The sequence below is a fragment of the Pleurodeles waltl genome, chromosome 1_1, assembly GCF_031143425.1.
Source record: "Pleurodeles waltl isolate 20211129_DDA chromosome 1_1, aPleWal1.hap1.20221129, whole genome shotgun sequence".
Taxonomy (NCBI): Eukaryota; Metazoa; Chordata; class Amphibia; order Caudata; family Salamandridae; genus Pleurodeles; species Pleurodeles waltl.
In genome coordinates, this window is record NC_090436.1 from 188,260,157 (window position 1) to 188,278,811 (window position 18,655).

The 18,655-nt window shown below is 42.7% G+C and overlaps 1 protein-coding gene across 2 annotated transcripts in view; it reads right to left on the reverse strand.

Moving 5' to 3' along the window:
* Window positions 1-18,655, reverse strand: part of MTMR12 (myotubularin related protein 12) — a 598,822-nt gene that overhangs the window by 145,613 nt on the left and 434,554 nt on the right. For both annotated transcript variants that reach the window (XM_069220461.1, XM_069220466.1), the window contains exons 11-12: window positions 2,747-2,825; window positions 1,125-1,195 (exon numbers count right to left, since the gene is read on the reverse strand). In XM_069220461.1, the coding sequence (XP_069076562.1) occupies window positions 1,125-1,195; window positions 2,747-2,825 (150 nt within the window). The remainder of the gene's footprint in view (window positions 1-1,124; window positions 1,196-2,746; window positions 2,826-18,655) is intronic.

An 18,655-nucleotide genomic window follows, 5' to 3' on the forward strand; every position in this document is an offset into this window, starting at 1 on the left:
ATATTTGTTTAATTCTTTTGAACAGATTCCTTTTTTTAATACATTACCTTCACTGAAAAAACAGGAAGCAAAACTATAGTAAAAGGTAAGAATCTAGTTTATTTGACTGCATGAACCAATTCTACATTCACATATTCTGGATCAACTAATCAGCAACATGGTGGAGATGTGAAAATTTTTTAACAGCAATTAAGCATTTCAAATCGGTCTCCCTCACACGAGGATCCTTTCTTGCTTGAACATCTACATAATCCTGTTTTGTGAATGTAGCTGCAGCACGTCATTAAGTAATTCATTTTAGTGTATGCTAAAGAAGTATCCTTTTTCTTTGTGTACTGCGCTCTAGATCTCCATGTTAAATTCCCACACGCTAAGGGGAAACATAATTAGACTGCCTCCCAATTAAGACTGCTATGGTTTCCTTGGCTACTACCATTGCCCTTATTTCAGGAGTCCGCAACAAAAACGTGTTGTGTGGGCTAGAAGAATTATGTTCAATGTAAAACACGTATGCCTTCCTAAAGGTTCGAGTATGTATATCCTTTAAGTTGATGCTGTAGAGGTTTAAAGTCATTATTTTATTAGATGAAAAGGATTACAGACTTAATTACAGTATGGCAAAATAAGGGGCAGCACATTAATCCAGCAAAGGTTCACAGTACAAAATTGATTTCTAATGCGTGAAAACAGACCCTGCAGCAAGAGCCTAAACATGACAGCCATTCACGTACTGATAACGAATACCCAAGCCCATAAATTGCTGGCGATCAGGACTCTAATATCTAGTGTTTATTTTGGAGCTTCTCAATATCCCTATTCATAAACATCCCATGCACCAATGTACGCTTCTAGATTTGACGGCACAGAGAAAATCAGATAAGGCTGTCGATAAAAGCATACACTTGAGTTACAAAGCAAATACTGTTACTAAAGTATGAACACAAAAACATCTTTAAAAATAACCTTGACCAACCAATATAGTAAAGCATTTTCATTTGTGATGAACTACAGCTGTAATGTGGTACATTAAAATTCATTTATTGAACAGTTTACCTTGCTTGCCAATTACAAAAAGGCTGACATTTGAGTTGTTATCTCTAGTTAATGTATTACTTATCACTTACCTTTAAGAACCACGTTTGTGTTTTCAACTTCCAGGTATTGAGAAACCTCTATTGCTTTCTTCAGGCACTGCCTGTTGTATAATAAACACAGCATAAGGAAGAGGAACTTTTAATACCTTTCGAGCATTATGTCATATTTCCTGAGAGGTAGGCTGATTCTTAAGTTACTGTACTAGCATTACTAGCTTTAATGACAGCAAGTAGCATCATTTGACTGCGCTGAAGGGCACAGAGATACTTGATTGGTACCATCATATCGCTGACTGAAATTATATTGGTTACCTCCATGCAGGTAGCATTAGTTGATATAAGGCACGCTTGACCCAAAGCAAAGGAGATAGCGTCAGGAAAGGGCGAAAAGACGAGGAGGAGAAACAGGACAACACCAATGAAAGGGAGCTTACAGGGATTAAAAAACACAACCTGCAATACTGAGGTAAAGGCACAGGTTGGCAAGGTGGTAGCCTTTTATTAAAATAAATTAAGCACTGTTGGCAGAGCTACGTGGCAACCGTTGAGATGTTACAGCGTGTAAGATCACTGTACACAGACATAAAAGAGAACCTATCCCTTTTAACAGATGTCATAAGTTGTTCCTAGGGGCTGTACATAAATATAGATAACTTGAGCCACACTTGGATGCCTCCATGGAAGCATGTGGAAATCCCTAAGACTGCAGGCTCTGCTGAGCAGCTCATTTACCAATAGGTTTTCTTCAACTACCGCATACCAAAATGCTTTGAAAGTACCTATGTGAAAAATCATTTAGGTATAGTCTATTGTGCTACAGTACCAACAGATGTTAAGGAGTACCGCAGAATTTACACTGCCTTCCATCACAATAAAAAGAAAATATTGAGGTGGTGAGCTTGTTGGGCACATTTTCCCCAGCTAACAGCAGAACAGGAGACATTTGGGATCCTACTCTCATGAAAAGAGTTCCAGAATTGGTCTGAAGTGTTTAGAAGTTTAAGCCATTTTACTTGGTCTTAGGGCATCGGACCTGGAGGGGGTGCTGCTGTAAGGGCAAGCGCAGCTTTCCTTGTGTGGTAATAATCTCTCCCTTTTATTAGCGCTTTAAGAACTCTGTGCACATAACCCATCAGGCCCCAAATGCCCAGAGGAAAAGGCCCTTGCCAATCTAAATACAAATACGATCAGACTGCTGTTTTTTAGTATAAAGTATCCTCCTGAATTGACACAAAAAGGATTTCTTATGCAGTAGACCACTTCATCAAACAACTTCTTTGAACTTGAAAAGAGCAGCAGTGCATATGTGCAGGCAAATGTTGGAGGCAGCAGACATATCATCAACTGACTACTACTATGTTTGTAGTCTTTCAAATCAAAAATTGATAACATGGGTCCAGTCAGGAGTGTTGTTAAAAGAGACCTTACTGTGGGGCAGGCATGAGGCAGGCCTAGGGCATTGTTTGGGTGAGATATGGCAAGGATGAAAGGTGCCAGTTTCTTGGAAAAAGAAATTAGCATATTGCTGCACCTTAATAAACAGGCTAAGTGTGTTATCTAAGAGTCAGTTTCAAAAAAGGTCTGTCCATATTCATAGACTGCCAACATATAGACTTAAATACGAATGGCTCAAATCACAGACTTAAACAAACCTAATTACTTCTAGCCAGTTGCAGCTCTCAAGAGCAGAAAACCATTTGACATCGGAGTCCCAATATTCTGTGCGATTATCTGTTGAAAAAATGAATAAAGCAAATATTTAATACCATTTTTCTTAAATCACATACAGCAAATATGTTCATGTTTAGCTAGAAAAGACTTTGCAAAAATCTCCACTGTTTGGGGATCTTTAATGTCAAATCTATTTCAATTAAACAACTAAGAGTAATGTAAGCAATTTAGAGGCTATTACTGAATGTTTTACCATGAGAATCTTGAAAACTTTGATAATAGTAAAACATTATCACAGAGGCAATCTAATTATATTTATATTCCTTATTTATAATCTATGCGAAAGATTGTGGTCACACAAGCTGCCATATTGGAACTACAATAAAAACTGAGCATCCAAAACAAATTTTGAACTTTTGTTGGACCTTTGAAAGTTATTGTGTCACAGGCAAATGGAAAGTGTTACCTACCATTAACAATCGATTTGCGGCTTGTGCTGCTGTAGATTTACATGATGAGAACATTTCTGCCATCTATTGTTGGGCTGAATGTTGCAAGTTTCTTTTATGAATATGGAATTTTTCTTTTGATGCGACTCATGCTACCTCTCCTGAAACACAATGAGTCGGAAAACAGACTCTACCTTAACCCGTTTGTCTCCTAAGGTAGATGTTGGTTTGGAACTGTGAAGCATTATGATGTTTACAAAACTGGTATATGAACATATAATGTTAAGATAATCAACGTTAAGTGTCAAAGGTACATGTGAACCTACAGGACTAAAATCTGAAAACGAATATTAAAGGTAAGTAACGTTTTCCGTTTGAAGCACGTACTAATGCAGTTCGCATGCTGTGCACAGACCGGAAAAGGGCACTTATTCCCATAATACGGTGGCTTACAAGCAGCAGAAGAAGATGATGTCTGGAACAATGTTTTAAGTACTGTTTCACTGACTTGTGCTTCTTGTAGCGCACGAATGTCCACATCGTAGTGTTTAGTGACTGGGTCGATGGATCACTAAGAAGCAGCTCTACAGGTGCCTGCCAATGGAATAATACCCAGGAAAAGCCATTGTGGCCTTTCTATAGACTTAAAATGTGCTGCAGCATTGGTTGACAAAGTACATGTAGCATCAGAGCAGCACATTTGAATGCATCAGACAATCCACCTTGCGTGCTCCCCGCTAACATCTTGTTGACTTATTACAATCAATATAACCCATAACGGCTTGTATAACATGTAGAGTAACAGCTAAATGAATATGTGGTGTTTGAAAGAAGGAAGGAAGGAAGGAAGGAATGTACTACAACAAACCAGTTAACATGAAAAAGTGAGACTACTTTTATTAAGAAACAAGGGCATTTCCTAAGCACATCTCTGTGGCCACGTATACAAGGTTCTTTGCTTGACAATGCCTGTACCTCACTTGCAGTATGTAGGGGATGAGGCTGCTACTAGGAAAGCCATCTTCTATAAAAGGAACCTCGGCTTGAACAAATGAAGGTGCTCAAAAGGAGGCCTCATAAATCGAAAGAAGACAATGAGTCACATGTACGAAGGATATAGGAGGTCAGAAACGGCAAATCGGGACATTTCGGACCACAAAAATGCTTTTACAAATGTAAAAAAAAATTGCGATTCAGAAACACGCAAGGGGTATGCTTAGGGTGCTACTTCCAAATACCAAATCTGAATGGGATGTATAAATGGTTTGCAACCGAATTACAGTCGCAAAACATTACTATTTTACTGACTCCTTGAAGGAGGTGGTAACCCATTCGCAAATGGGAAGGGGGGCCCAGGGGACCCCTTCCCCTTTGAGAATGGAAAACAAATTTTATTAAGAGCAGACAATGTTCCCACTGTCTAAACTGCCTACTCTTAAATAATGAAACTGCAAAGTTTCATTTTTTCTTTTTAAAATCATCCTGTTTTACTTTAAGGAAAACAGGATGCGTTAAAAAAAAAAAAAAGATTGCTTTAAAAAAAAGCAATCACAGACATGGTGGTCTGCTTACCTCACCATGCCACCATCCCTGAGATGGCTGCAATTCCTAATAGGTTGCAAATTGCGACCCTCCTCATTAATATACATGAGGTATGTCTATTTGCGACCCACTATAAATTGCTAATGAAACTCTAAACTCTTTCGTGGATTAGAAATACCGATTTCCTGATTGCGATTAAGAAAGAATCGCAATTAGGAAATCGGATTCCTAATGTCAGTACATCTGGCCCAATGTAAATATTCTATGAAGAAATTGGCAATAGCGTAGGGGGGTATTACCTGTTTTAAACCTCTCACAGAAATTCGGACTGATGTAACTTTAAAAATTGAATGATATTATCAGTTTGTAATAAGCACACTGCTAAAGCTGTTAAGTGTACATGTACTGATGAATAGGCAATGCCTGTGTTTTGGAAATGTAACAAATACAATATAATAGTATAACCCTCAGCAGAGTTATTTAATGATTGCTCTGACTTTCTGAAAATTTTGTGGGCATCTCCTACAGGGCACTACCTGAGTGGTTAATTTGTAAATAAAAACTTGCTGGTGCTCAAAGTTTCATTTGAAACTAGCGGCTGCTGCAATTAAATGTGCGAGCACAGAATACTAAGCTCACTCCTGCAGCTTTGTGCTTTCTCCTTTTGTGACACTTTTCTGTCTTTCTCTTCCACCTTATTTTCCATTAGTCTTTTGCTTGCAGTAAATGCCTGATTCAAAAAATATCAGTGTCGGCCCCCAAAATAAGTGCTGGTGCCTCCCACTGGCAACGCCGTCTCAAATTCCCCCAAATCCAATTCCTCGATGCGTAGATTTAAACAAACAAGTCTGCAACAATCCAAACTAGCCATCATTAGCTGTAAATCGGGATCACCAATGGTGACTTGCCTCCTAGAGTGGTAGGAAAAGCTACTGAAGTTATTCATTCTGTGGTGAATGTCCAGTTTAATGCCTCCTTGGAATCAGTATTTGTCCCAGTACTCTACAAACAAGCAAATGCAACACCTCTTCTGAAAAAAGATCAGCTAATCCAGATATTCTAGCAAATTAACATCTACTTTCCCTGTCCTAGCTCTCTCCAAGATGCTAGAGAAATTGGTTAATAATCAATTATCTGACTGCTTGGACAATGCAGATCTTCTGCAATCAGGATTTAGGCTACATGATAGCACTGAATCGCCTCTGCTGGAAGTCTCTGACCGCATGAAAATTACTTTAGATGAGGTCAGAAAGCTGCCCTTGTTCTTCTTGACTAGTTGGCAGCCTTCAACACTATCTAATTCATTACTTCAACAACATGTCAGTAATGGGCATCTGTGGCTTGGCTTTTCAAAGGCTCCAGTCCTCCAGTCCTCCTTCCTGCATATACAACAATCAGTAACTATATCGAATTTCTCATCAAGAACTAACATACTCTAATCTGGTATTCCAGAGGGATCAACTCTGGGTCCTACCTTATTTAATGTCTACATGGTCACCCTGGTGACAATAATAGAATCTTTAGGAATTTAGGTAGTGTCTTACGCCAATGACACTCAGGTTATCCTTACGATGGACCGGTCTGTGAATACTTCCGTAACTTCTTTACACAGTCTGCTAAAATGCAAGACTGAGATCCTTGTTTTTGGACCTGGTCAATTTTTCCACCAAGGACTGGTGGCTTGAAGGTTTCCCAACCCCTCCTCTTTAACAGGAAAGGGATGTATGTTTTAATTAGAACAGTGATGAATGAAACATTTCCATTTAACTGCATACGACCTAGTGGTCTTCTTTTAGTATCTCCATACAATCTTTAGGACGTTTTAGGTACTCAAATTCTAGGACCTCAGATTCAAAATTTACTGACCCTGGTGTTACACAAGCAGGTCCGAACGCTGTGAGGGTGGAATGATATTTGCAGAAGCACTGACAGCATTGACTGTTGGGCCCCGGTAAGAGCTAAAAGGACGATTAGCCACCATGGAATCTGACCTATTTTCCCGATGACCTAAGGAATCAGAGGTAGAGTGGGGAAAAGCATATACACATAGGCCTGATGAGTTGATTCATAGGGCTTAGGCGAGGGACTGCCATTGAGGGTACCTGGACATGAAGTCTGGTCATATAGCGAATGTAGTTAACAGATCAATTGTGTTGCCTCACACTGAAAGCAACTGTTGAACACCTAAGTGTTGACTTCCCACTTACGGTTCTGCTGATAGATTCGGCTGAGAAGATTTGCAAATCTGTCGTCCAACCCATAAAGGCATTCTGCCAACAAATGTACTTGTATGCACAGATATGACAAATGCGGTGAGTGGGTGCCACCCTTCTTTTGAACGTAGTACATTGATGTCATGTTGTCTGTGCAAATGCACAAGACCCGAAATGCTAGATGCACTGCTATTAGTGACACACTGATATGCAGGAGCTGCTCCTGCCCTGACCACCTGCATTGTGTGCTCCCCAATCAATGAGGGGTGTTGTCTGCATTGATCATTGCTTGCAGCCTGATCAGTACCAAGTTATTTTGATTCCAATTTTGAGTTTGTGGTGAGCATGGACTCCACCAACAACAGATCTTCACATTTCCAAGTCATTTGGGCCCAGAGTCTTGTACGACACTCCTGAAAAGGATCAAAGTGTAATCTACCAGTTTTACTATCACCTTCACTGTAAGTCGAGGAAATGTCTGATAAAGGGGAAGCAGCAAGTGAAATATCATCATAATCTTGTTGCTTGCGTAGGCTTTGCCTGTTACTCCATTCAGTGTGGTTGCTCCGATCCTATGACCTTGTGTAGGACAAATGTTTTTTTTTTTTTTTTAGCATTACCGTAAACCTGAATTCTGAAGGTGAATGATTTGTCATTGTGCTAGTCATGGTTGCACCCTTTATCAGCCAATCATCTGGGTATGAAAGCACATTAATGTGATTGCACCATAAATACAGCAACGTTACAGCAAGGTATTTGGTGAATACTCTAGAGAATGTTGTAACTTCAAAGGGTAATTCTTTGATAATGAGCTTCCCTTACATGAACCTGAGATCCTGGCAGGATAGATATATGTAATTAAGAATCCTTCAAGTCGCAGTCGCTATATAGTTACCCACTTGGAGCAGTGGAAGGACATCCTATAGAATGATCATCCTGAAGTGATTTGACATAATGTTGCAGTTGAGAGCTCGAAGGGCGAGTATAGTCTGAAATGTCTGGTCTTTCTTGCGCATTTGAAAGTACAGGGAATACACCTTTTGTCTCTATTTGACTTTGTGGAACTAATTCAATCAGTCTTTTCAGTAAAAGAGCTTGTGCATTCTCCATCAAGAGTGTGTGATGATGCTTGATGAAGTCTTGTGGACCGGGGTGGAATGTTGAGTGGTGGTGTCTGAAATTCTAAGTAATAACTGTGAGCAAAACAGGAAAGTACGCACTGGTCAGAGGTTATCTCCTGTCACCGAGGAAGATATAATATCAGAGTTTCCACAAAAGGTGGTGGATTGTTGGGGAGGTACTACTATGAAGTCACTGCTTAGAAGCAGATGCCTCTACTGATGCACCTCTTTCCTTGGCATGACCATTACCTCTAAAGCCAATTTCTACAAACAGTACTTATTTATACTGTTACTGACCTTCTTGAAAGGGCTACTGGAGGCAGAGGTTGCCCTTTTTGACAATGGTTGATGCCTGAGATTTACAAAAACCTTCCTTTTGCTGCTGATGCTGAAAAATTGGTATGACTTTGGCAGTGTCAGTACCTTTCTACATTTTCTCAAGCATCTCTTCGACTTTTGGCCAAACAGATGCTTGTCATAAAATGGGAACCTTTAAAAATGCTGCTGCACTTCTGGATGAAAGCCAGAGACTTCTAAACCTGCATGGTATCTGAGCAATATCAGTGTGCTGACTTGTTTAAAAGCTTTATCCACTGCATTCAAGGATCAGTGTATAATGGCACTAGAAATGACTTTCCCTTTCTTTTTAACCACTTTCTTGAGGGTGACGAGGAGGTGTCTCCACCGCTTCTCATTTATCCCTGTCACACCTGGACACGAGAGCTATTGAGTTAGTAAAATACCACTGTTGCGCAGCATTCAGTGTTACATGCAACACTGTTTTACAAATTGTAAGGGGAGTGGTACTGGTGAGCCTTTTTGGCAGTGGATCACCGGCGAAGGGATGTGTGCTCTGTGCCATTCCTTGCCATGGAGTTTATGCTCCTGGGGGAGCGTGGCCTAACGCAGATAAAGTAAAGAGCCTTTCTGCGAGGCTCCTGCCCGCGATCCCCCACCCAATGCCATCCTGAATGAACAGTCTCCTAGGCCCCCAAATCATTGCTGATGCCCCGCAAAGGCCACTGAAGGCTGCTATCTGACCATCTGTTGACATACTACTGCAGAAGCTTTAAAAATAAGTCTTTTGCCAAAATACAGTGGCCACACTGATTCCAAGATGGTGGCCACGGCCGAATGACTACCGCTCCGGAAACTCGCTGAGGTCTGCAGAGAGAGGACACCAGCTATATTGCAGAAGGGAATTCGAGACTGAGCTGCTTGACGACAAGGGGCAGTCCAGTATATGCCACAAAAGTGCTGCTCCCTGGACCTGTGGAGATAGCACCCGCAACTAATCTACCCAAGGACCCGCAGCAGCTCAGCATATAACATAGTTGTACCGCTCGCCAGACCTGGGTAATTGTAGCCTGCTCAGATGCTGCATCCGCGATGAGTGAAATGGTCAGTGACAGAAAAGCTGGGCGAGGCCTGGAGGTCAGCACCACGAAACGCACAAGTAGTGCTGAGGCTTGGCAACTGCGAATGCCCACCACGGTTCTTATAACTGCGTGACCTGGGAGATCGAGTCTGTACTGTGGCAGTTACCAATGCGAGGAAGCCTGAAACTACAACAACAGTAGCCTACTCCCATATAAAGGCAGCAAGCGGTGAGTGAGCACTTCAATACTAGGAGTGACCCCGAACTTTGCCCTCTAACATTGAGTAATTGCCCAGAGAACAATCACCTACTGAATCTTGGGACTTAACAGACAGCTCCTCCCAGATGTATGGAAGATCTCATCCCCCTCTAACAGCAATGTGGTTCCTTGGCTGCATAGAGCGAAAGGACATGGGCCCCTCCGCAGCACTACACCGCCATAATACCTTTAGACATTTGGACCTTTGCGATTTGTCGCAGTGAAGGATAAGCTGGAGGGACATAATTTGGCCCTAATTAACATTTATGCACTGAATGCAGACAAACGTACATTTCTGGCAAAACTTTATGGGTGTTTGGCTATTTATCTCCTGCAACTGGTAGTTAAAGGGGAAGATTTTAATTGTATAACTGATCCCTGTTTGGATCACTCACATCCTCCATTGCAGTATTCCCCAGTATTTAGAGTGGCACATCAATTTTTGACCTGGCAAACACATTGAGGTCTCACAGATACCTGGCACAGTCTATATCCACAAACGTGTGACTACTCTTATTTCTCGCATTTACATGATTTACTTATACGCCTCAACACCTTTCTCTGTGTGTGCCCAAATACACCATGTGGAATACCTAATCCACACAAAATCAGATCATAACCCTGTACTATTACATATGAAATGGGAACGTATCAAAGCATGCAATTCTATTTGGAAATTAAAGCCTGAATCAGTAGAAGACCCACAGTACCAGGAGGCTGTGAGGCAGCACAGACATTTTTTTCTCTGAGGATATTGGGACGGCTAGCAACCAACTGATAAAATGGGATCCATTTAAGGCAGTAATGAGAGGAAGATGCATAGCTGAATCAGTGGGGGTACGACAAATTCTACTGAAGGAAGTCCAGGTGGCGAAAGATGAGCTCAGGGTTGAGGAACTGTGACGACCAGGGCATCCGGACCTGCAGAATAGGCTACTAGAATTAAAAGAGATGATAACAAGCCAGACAGAAAAGCTCCGCTGCTTCGATTAGGAATGGTGTATGTCTCGGGCCCATGTGGAGGGAGATAAATCAGGGAATTTGCTGGCGTGGTTAGCAACGCCTACCAAGAGGGGCTCCATCACAGTTGAAATACAGACTGAGACAGAATGAAGGCTTTACAGACAGGAGGAAATTAATTGCCAATTTATGCAATACTATGTGCACTTGTATGCCACACTCATGCACGAAGAAGCAGAGATACTGGGGGTGAAGTCATACTAGAGGTAATTTGGAGCGCCTTCAATGGTCTAGGCAGGGGTAAGACACCAGGGACAGAGGAGTTCCTGATAGAGTTTTAAGCAACATACTGCGATCTCTTAGCTCCAACATAGATCACCCCATATAAAGGTGTAGCTAGGGAAGGACACAGCTGTAAGGGGATATGCATAGGTGCAACGTGTCACTGAATCGCTCTGTATGCAGATGACTTGCTCATATTTTGAACAATCTACAAAGCTATCTGCAAGGAGCAAGAACCATGCTTACTAACTATGAGGCCCTATCGGCCCTCAGAGTAAACTGGCTGAAATCCCACCTCTTTCCTGCAAGGCCAGATAATATGCTGTCACCTGACTTAGATACATTAATCTGGGAACCACGCTGCTTCACATGTCTGGGAACCAGAATATACCATGATAAACAAGACATTCTAGAGGGCAACGTGGGGCAAGCAATTCGTTCCACTAAAAGAGCTATGCCCTTCTGACAGACACTAACCCTGAAACAGGAAGGGTGGCTCTACTTAAAATGATAGTCCTACTGCACCTGCTTTATTTCTTCACGGTTCTTCCTATATGGATGCCCAAATCAATATTTAAAGAACTGGACACATTGATAATTTTGTTTCTCTGGGGAACAGGCCGGAGACGGGTAGCCCTATCTAAACTGCAGAAACAAACAATGGAAGGTGGACTAGATGTACCCGAGTTTGAAACTTATTACCCAGCAGCACATCAGTGGTTAACGCCTGGTTAGCGGGTAGGAAAACATAGCACACATCTGTGAGACCATTTACCCCCTCACTAACATGACTAACAGAGTTACTACTAAGAGTACAGCAACCTCAAAAGGAGGACACTCCGGAACTGAGAGTTATTCACCAATGCTAGACAGATGTCCCTTACTCCCTAGACTTCCCCTTAACGTTGTTGAGGGCCTTACAACACAATGGTTACTGGGAGGGACTGAACACCTGCTCTGAAGCAAGGGCAACAACAATGGGGGACCTATACAGAGATGGGGTATTACTCCCATTTTAGATTAGAATTCGAACTACCAGGAGGTCACTTCTTGCTACACAGAGCAATCACGGCGACTATTCGCCAGCACTGGAGGTCAGGCCTCGGCGAAATCAAAACACAAATTATAGGTAAATACCTAGCCCTATCAGCAGGCACATTTAATGGGGTCACAAGCCTCTATCATAGAAAACGTGATGACATGGATTACCCATTAGAATCCCTACGAGGAAAGTAGGAGGAAGATTTGGGAATTCCAATACCAACAAAAGATTGGGAGTCCATTTAAGCAGGAATCCTGAAAACCTTGAGGAATGCAAAGTTTAAAATAATTAACTTCTTTATCCTACATAGGGCCGACAGATCAGTCGGCATTTTAACACAACAGGAACATCTTGCCTATGTTGTGGTACAGGGGGTGTTGACCTCAAACACATGCAATGGGACTGTCCACAACTAGGAACATATTGGGAAGAAGTGACACATACAGTAACCCAAGTCAAAGACAAGGAGATTCCCTGCACTCCTGGCCACTGTTTGCTGGGATGGTTTCCTCACACTTCCAAGAAGAAAGTGACCAGCCAGTTTCAGGATCTGGTCTACATCCTGGCCAATGAATTGGAACGGACAGAGAGATCCCAGCTTCATAAAATGGCACAGGGAACTAGAGAAGTGGGCGAGCTATGAAGAGGGACTCCCTACTCGGAGAAGCCAAGAGAGGCTTGAGACCAATAGACATGGCTAGGGCCTGGGATGCCATGGTAGACAGTTGGGTGGTAGCTCACAAGGGTCGTCCCCAGCCTGACCATAAGTCCATAAGATATAGGAGATGTATAGAATAACCTAGTTTGACACCTTAGCCCCTGCTGCTTCGAGATTCCCTTCAATCTGCTGAGACAATCACCCTGCATCAAATGGAACAGTACCAGATTATAATTACCTGGAACTAATAACAAGAGCACCTACATCATATCATAGTTACCAAATACACACACTGAATTTGATTCACAAACGGGAGGTGGGGTGCGTTATGGGTGGAGGGAGAATACATTGAATGCAGGAGTTTACATGTTTAATCTGGTGAAAGAATGTTATCTTATGGTGTGTACTCAAGACCAGAGATTATGGTGCACCCACTGTTCAGACTCTAAGAAGGATGCAAAATTTCTAATAAAATTTGTTGACAAAAAAATGGAGCATGGAGGGCAATACATGGCAGGAAGATTTTCTTCACTAAAACTAATTCTTATTAATTAATTCTTATCTAGGCCAAGGGTGTTGTGCTCAGTGTCTGCTACCTCATGGTGGTTTCCTGTTTTCCTAATAAAAAATATATAAAGTGTAGCCAGAGTCCTAGTGCAGTGGGGGTGTCAGGAGAGGTAGCACAGTTTACCCCGAAACCAAAACTCCTTCTTAGAAGAAAAACAATATGCAGCATTGAAGCCCAACAGTAGATAGCATGAGTGTGCACAGCATGCCATCTAAAGCAGCACATGCTACAAACATGAACCCTTCCACTTATTCAACAATCAATCTGCATCACAGGGACCCAAGAGAATAACTGGTAGGTCCTAAAAAAGTCTATGGCTGTGTGTAAATCCCAATGGCCTAGAAAAATGTTATGCAGAATTTCTTGTTTGAATTTACGCTTAAACAGGAAGTGTAAACCTAAGCTGCGGCTATCCATGGTTCCAGACAAGGCAGTAGTAAGGCATAGTGGAGTACACACAATTTTCACTCCTACATAAGCCATGCACTAATAAGCAGGACTTCAAAGAAACACATAGCTACAACAGTCTAATGCTTCAAATCAATCTTTTTCTAGCAAACACTTCAGCAGAATATCCTAGACATATAGCTCTAGTACCCATGTGCCCCATAGCAGCCCCACAAAACCAGAGTAAGAGGCTACACTCATCACCTACCTTGTAATCTGCACAATCACAGGACCACCAAAGATGGGAATGGTGGTTGTGGGACTCCTAGATGACGGGGTCTGGTGCCCCTGTAATGGAATGCAGCACAAGAGGAGGCAAGCAAAGGAAATACAGGCATATGCAAAGAGAAATGCCTGAGTTAATTAGGGCCATAGAAAGAAAACATTAAGCCCTCTTGCCAAGGGCTCTTGTTTTTCATTTCCTAAGACAGAATGCATAGAGAAACCAGCCACAAGAGGGTGTGTTCAACTGCCACTCTATATCAATATTTAGTATGTGTTGTGGTGAGGACTTCAAAGAGCATATGTAAGGTCCTGACCACATTAGTTCTGAGTTTCCAATTTAAAAAAAAAACATCCTTATTATGCGTGTCCACTTAATTCCAGTGCAGCTGGTCACAGATAATGCCTGCCCCATCAGAATTATGAGATTTTTACTTTCATCCTGTTTTCAATGCCGCTGAGAGCAGTGGAAATCTGGTCCAAAATGAGGAATTACCAGGGGATTCAGATCTTAATTTGAGTTCACAGTACTCAGTACTTGTGTTATCAGTAACTACGGCAATGGTGAATTTATGGCCCATTTCTCAAGCCATTCGTAACGAGGGCCTTAAAATATTGCCTAAACCACAACACATAAATAAACATTGTGCTTTTCCACTTGCCCAGGTAACCACTTCATGAGACTTTGTAAACAGATTTCCTCATTACAGACCCTGTGCCACCTAGTTCTGTACACTAATACAAGTTTCTGTTCTTCTGGAAGTGATTATTTTTTCTTCACAACTGCTCATGATGCTGGAAATTGTATCTAAATAATCCAGTGCCCAAAACGGATACAGCAGTTCTGAGGGGCACAAGAGCACAGTCGTCATTCTGGAGGGTTGTCAACACCTAAGCCCAGGAGACCATTCTGAACTTTTGCATAGTGAGGTTTAAATCGTAACGATGTGATACAGCAAAGCCCTCTGCCCATTTTGTGTTCAAAGAAAGAATTGAGTTATTATCCCAGGGCCTTTTTGGATGCTGGGATCAGCATTTTTGCTCTTTTAAGCACAGTGTGGATCTTTCAGAAAATCATGAGATGCTCAAAGGCGGGGTGCTCTGAATGGAATGAACGAGGAAGCTGTAGCAGCATAGCCATTCCAAACTGCCAAACAGACCCCAAAATCAGTGGTGACATGGATCCAAGAGTGTCGGAGGTGGTGGCATGGAGAATAGCTGAGACCCAAGGAAAACATGGTGACGTCTTGGCTTCTGTGGAGATCTGATAACAGGAGTGATTCCTCACCTTCTTGACCCAGGTCGAGAAAGATACTGTAGCTCCCAAAGCCTTGGCAAAAAAAAGACACCCTCACCATAGAAGACAAAGGTTCACTCATTGAAAATAACTAGGGTCTGGCAGCTTTCATTTAGTTTTCACTCCTAGTTTAAGTGTGATGGTTTCAGTCATGCTTACTTTCGCAGGGAAAGTTTGGTGTGTTTTCTTCTACCAGCAGTAAAAAAAAGAGGTCTCCACACACCACAAGGTCTATAGAAGCTGAGCTTAAAAACCCATTGGACATAAGTTAAAAATATGATGGCATAACAGTCAAACTCGAGCCCCGTTGGTGTGTACATTGGAATTGACTTGTCTCATTGAAAGGCCATAGACTGATAGAGTTGTTTTCCCTAGAAGTCAATAGATTTAGCTTCCTTCTCCATGTGACAGAAGAACATGCTACCCTACATTCCCCCTATGGGCTGAGCAGAGAGACTATGGAAAACAAATATGGGATTGTCCTCAGTTCCTGGGTAAATATTTTACAAAGAGTTTGAATTGGATGTTTGCCAGTATCACAATTGACAGGGGTTAAAGGAATTTCAATATCACCATTAAGTATCAAATGGCATGAGGCAATGTTTGTAATTGCGGTTAGTGTAAATTGCGATCAGTGTCAGGGAAAACCAGGTGCCGATTCTTAAGAGAAGTCGTCTTAGCATATGAGCAGCTAGAACCTGCCCTGTGTCTCACTGTTGGGCTGAATTGTACTTTATTGGGCACACAAAGTAATCTGTAAAGGTATCAGTAGTGCTAGAAAAAGTAACTAGAAGCTGCATGAATGCTAAAAAACAAACAATCAGCTCCTGTAGGAAGGTGACCCTTTTGGACATGGTCACTCCCGCCTTTTGCTCATCGGTACTACGGTTTTTGACAGAGGTGCACTGGGTCCCCAGTGCCAGTGCTCCTTCCCTAAAACAGGTAAAATATGTACAATTGGCACACACTCCTATTCCTCCCAAGTACATGGTACCACATGTTTCTGGGGCCTGGGTATCAGAGAGGGTCCCTAAGGGCTGTAGCATGTATTGTGCCACAATCAGGGACCATCCCCATAAAAAGTTGCACACAACTGCCCTTGCAGTCTGTGTGCCCTGGTGCAGGCCAGGTGAAAACACAATATGACACACCCATTGTGTGCCATTTCTGACTCACTGCATCTAGATATATGTAAGTCATCCCTACAGGCCTTGGGGCCCTGAGGCAGGGTACATTATATCTGATGTGAGGACATATCTGCACAAGCAGACATGCCCCTGTGATGTCTGGTTCAATTGCTGGACATTGCAAGTGAACAGGGAAGCCATCTTAAGGTATTTGCTGGACACTCTTCACTACGAGTTCCCCAGCTACAAAATGGCTTCACTGAAACATACGGTGTTTGGAATAAAACACATCGGGGGTTATTCTAACTTTGGAGGAGGTGTTAATCCGTCCCAAAAGTGACGGAAAAGTGACGGATTTACCACCAGCCGTATTATGAGTCCATTATATCCTATGGAACTCGTAATACGGCTGGTGGTATATCCGTCACTTTACCGTCACTTTTGGGACGGATTAACACTCCTCCAAAGTTAGAATAACCCCCATCATCTTTAAAAAATCCAGAATAATGCCAGTATTGGATTCATTATGACATGCACCTAGAGAGCACTTTAGAGGTTTCCCCTAAGACCTAATAGTCTCCTACTGTGCTGGCTAACTGGTTGTGAGATTATATCTGATGTGAGGACATATCTGCACAAGGAGACATGTCTCTGTGATGTCTGGTCCAATTGCTGGACACTGCAAGTGAACAAGGAAGCCATCTTAAGGTATTTGCTGGACACTCTTCACTACGAGTTCCCCAGCTACACAATGGCTTCACTGAAACTTATGGTGCTTGGAAAGAAACACCTCATCTTTAACAAATCCAGAATGATGCCAGTTTTGGATTCATTGTGACATGCACCTAGAGAGCACCTTAGAGGTGTCCCCTAAGACCTAATAGTATCCTACTGTGCTGGCTAACTGGTTGTGCCTAAGGCCAACTGTGCAAAAGTACAGGTGGGAAAATTAGTTAGGCAAGTAGGTGTACGACCTCTGGGCTAGCCACAGCCCTAGGGTGAGCTACCAGAAGGGGGCACTCGAGGAAGGGTTCCACCATCTTGATTTTGGTGGAACTAGGAATTGTGGGACAGAGTTATGCCCACTTCCCATAGGAAGTGGTCATATAGGGGGTGTAGTCACCCCAAGACTAAGTAGCTCATTGGCTACTACTCTAAACTTCCCTAAAACACTCCTAAATTGAGTATTTAGGTGGCCCCCTGATACCAGAAGAACAGATTTGTCTGACCCAAAGAAGAGACAAAGAAGCGAGAACTGAGGAAGACTGGTGGACTTTTGGGGCAAAACCCAGCCTGTCTACCTGCTCCTTTCCTGACAATTGTGACATCCCTACTTGTCCTGCAGCTGTGGGACTCCAAAAGCCTTGGAAGTTCTCCAGCACTTTGCCAGCCCATCAGCATCTCCCGTGTACTGGAACAGACACTTCCCTACTTCCTGCAGACACCAACAGCAACATCAGGTTCACCATTGTGCTGATCACTGGGTCCACCGACACAGCAGCCGCCCAGGAGGAGCTCACTGTGCTTCCAGAGGGCAGTCCCGTCTCCCCTCCAACTGAGAAGACAACAGGATCAACCATGGCCGAGCTGCATAAATACCCGGGGTACTGGACCCCATGCAACTACCAATGCTTGTTAAAACCATATTTCATAGTCTCATCCGAAGACTAGCCATCAAGGGACATCAGCATCGCAGTGGACATCTTCGGAAGCCATTCACCTGGCCTGGTTTGTCCCTCTTCTTGACTGTTGGTAATTATCTACAACACCCAACAACACACTGTTCATGAGTTTACAGGCTGTGTCACAGCTGCCACCTCAAATAGCATTGAGAACAACCTTAGTTTACTCTTATCTGTGAGTGAGTCAAAGGGAGGATTACATTGGGAAAATGCAGTTGAGAACCAGAATGAACTATTGATTGAGTGGTTGTTGGCTGCTGGCTAGTAGTGTGTGATGGAGGTACGTTTAAACAATAGGACAGATGCAAGGTCAGAAATGCTAACAGGATGAGTACGAACCAGAGTTGGAAGCAGATGTTAATGTGATGGAGACTGATGAGGGAGAAAGGTGGTGGTGTTCCCCAAAGAATAAAGGACACATTCACACAGGAGCACTAACGACAAAGACCTGCTGCACCTGAGCTCCCTGGACGGGCATTACATCCAAAAGTGTTCTTATTCCCAGGACCTCGACGGACTAAGCCCCCAAGTGAGAGCTCCTGGACTTGTCCCCAAGTCCCCTTTTTGCACTCTCTTTCTAGGTGCCCCCCCCTCCCAATCGCCAAGTGTGCAGCACGTTGGACACCCAACTCAACTAGCACCA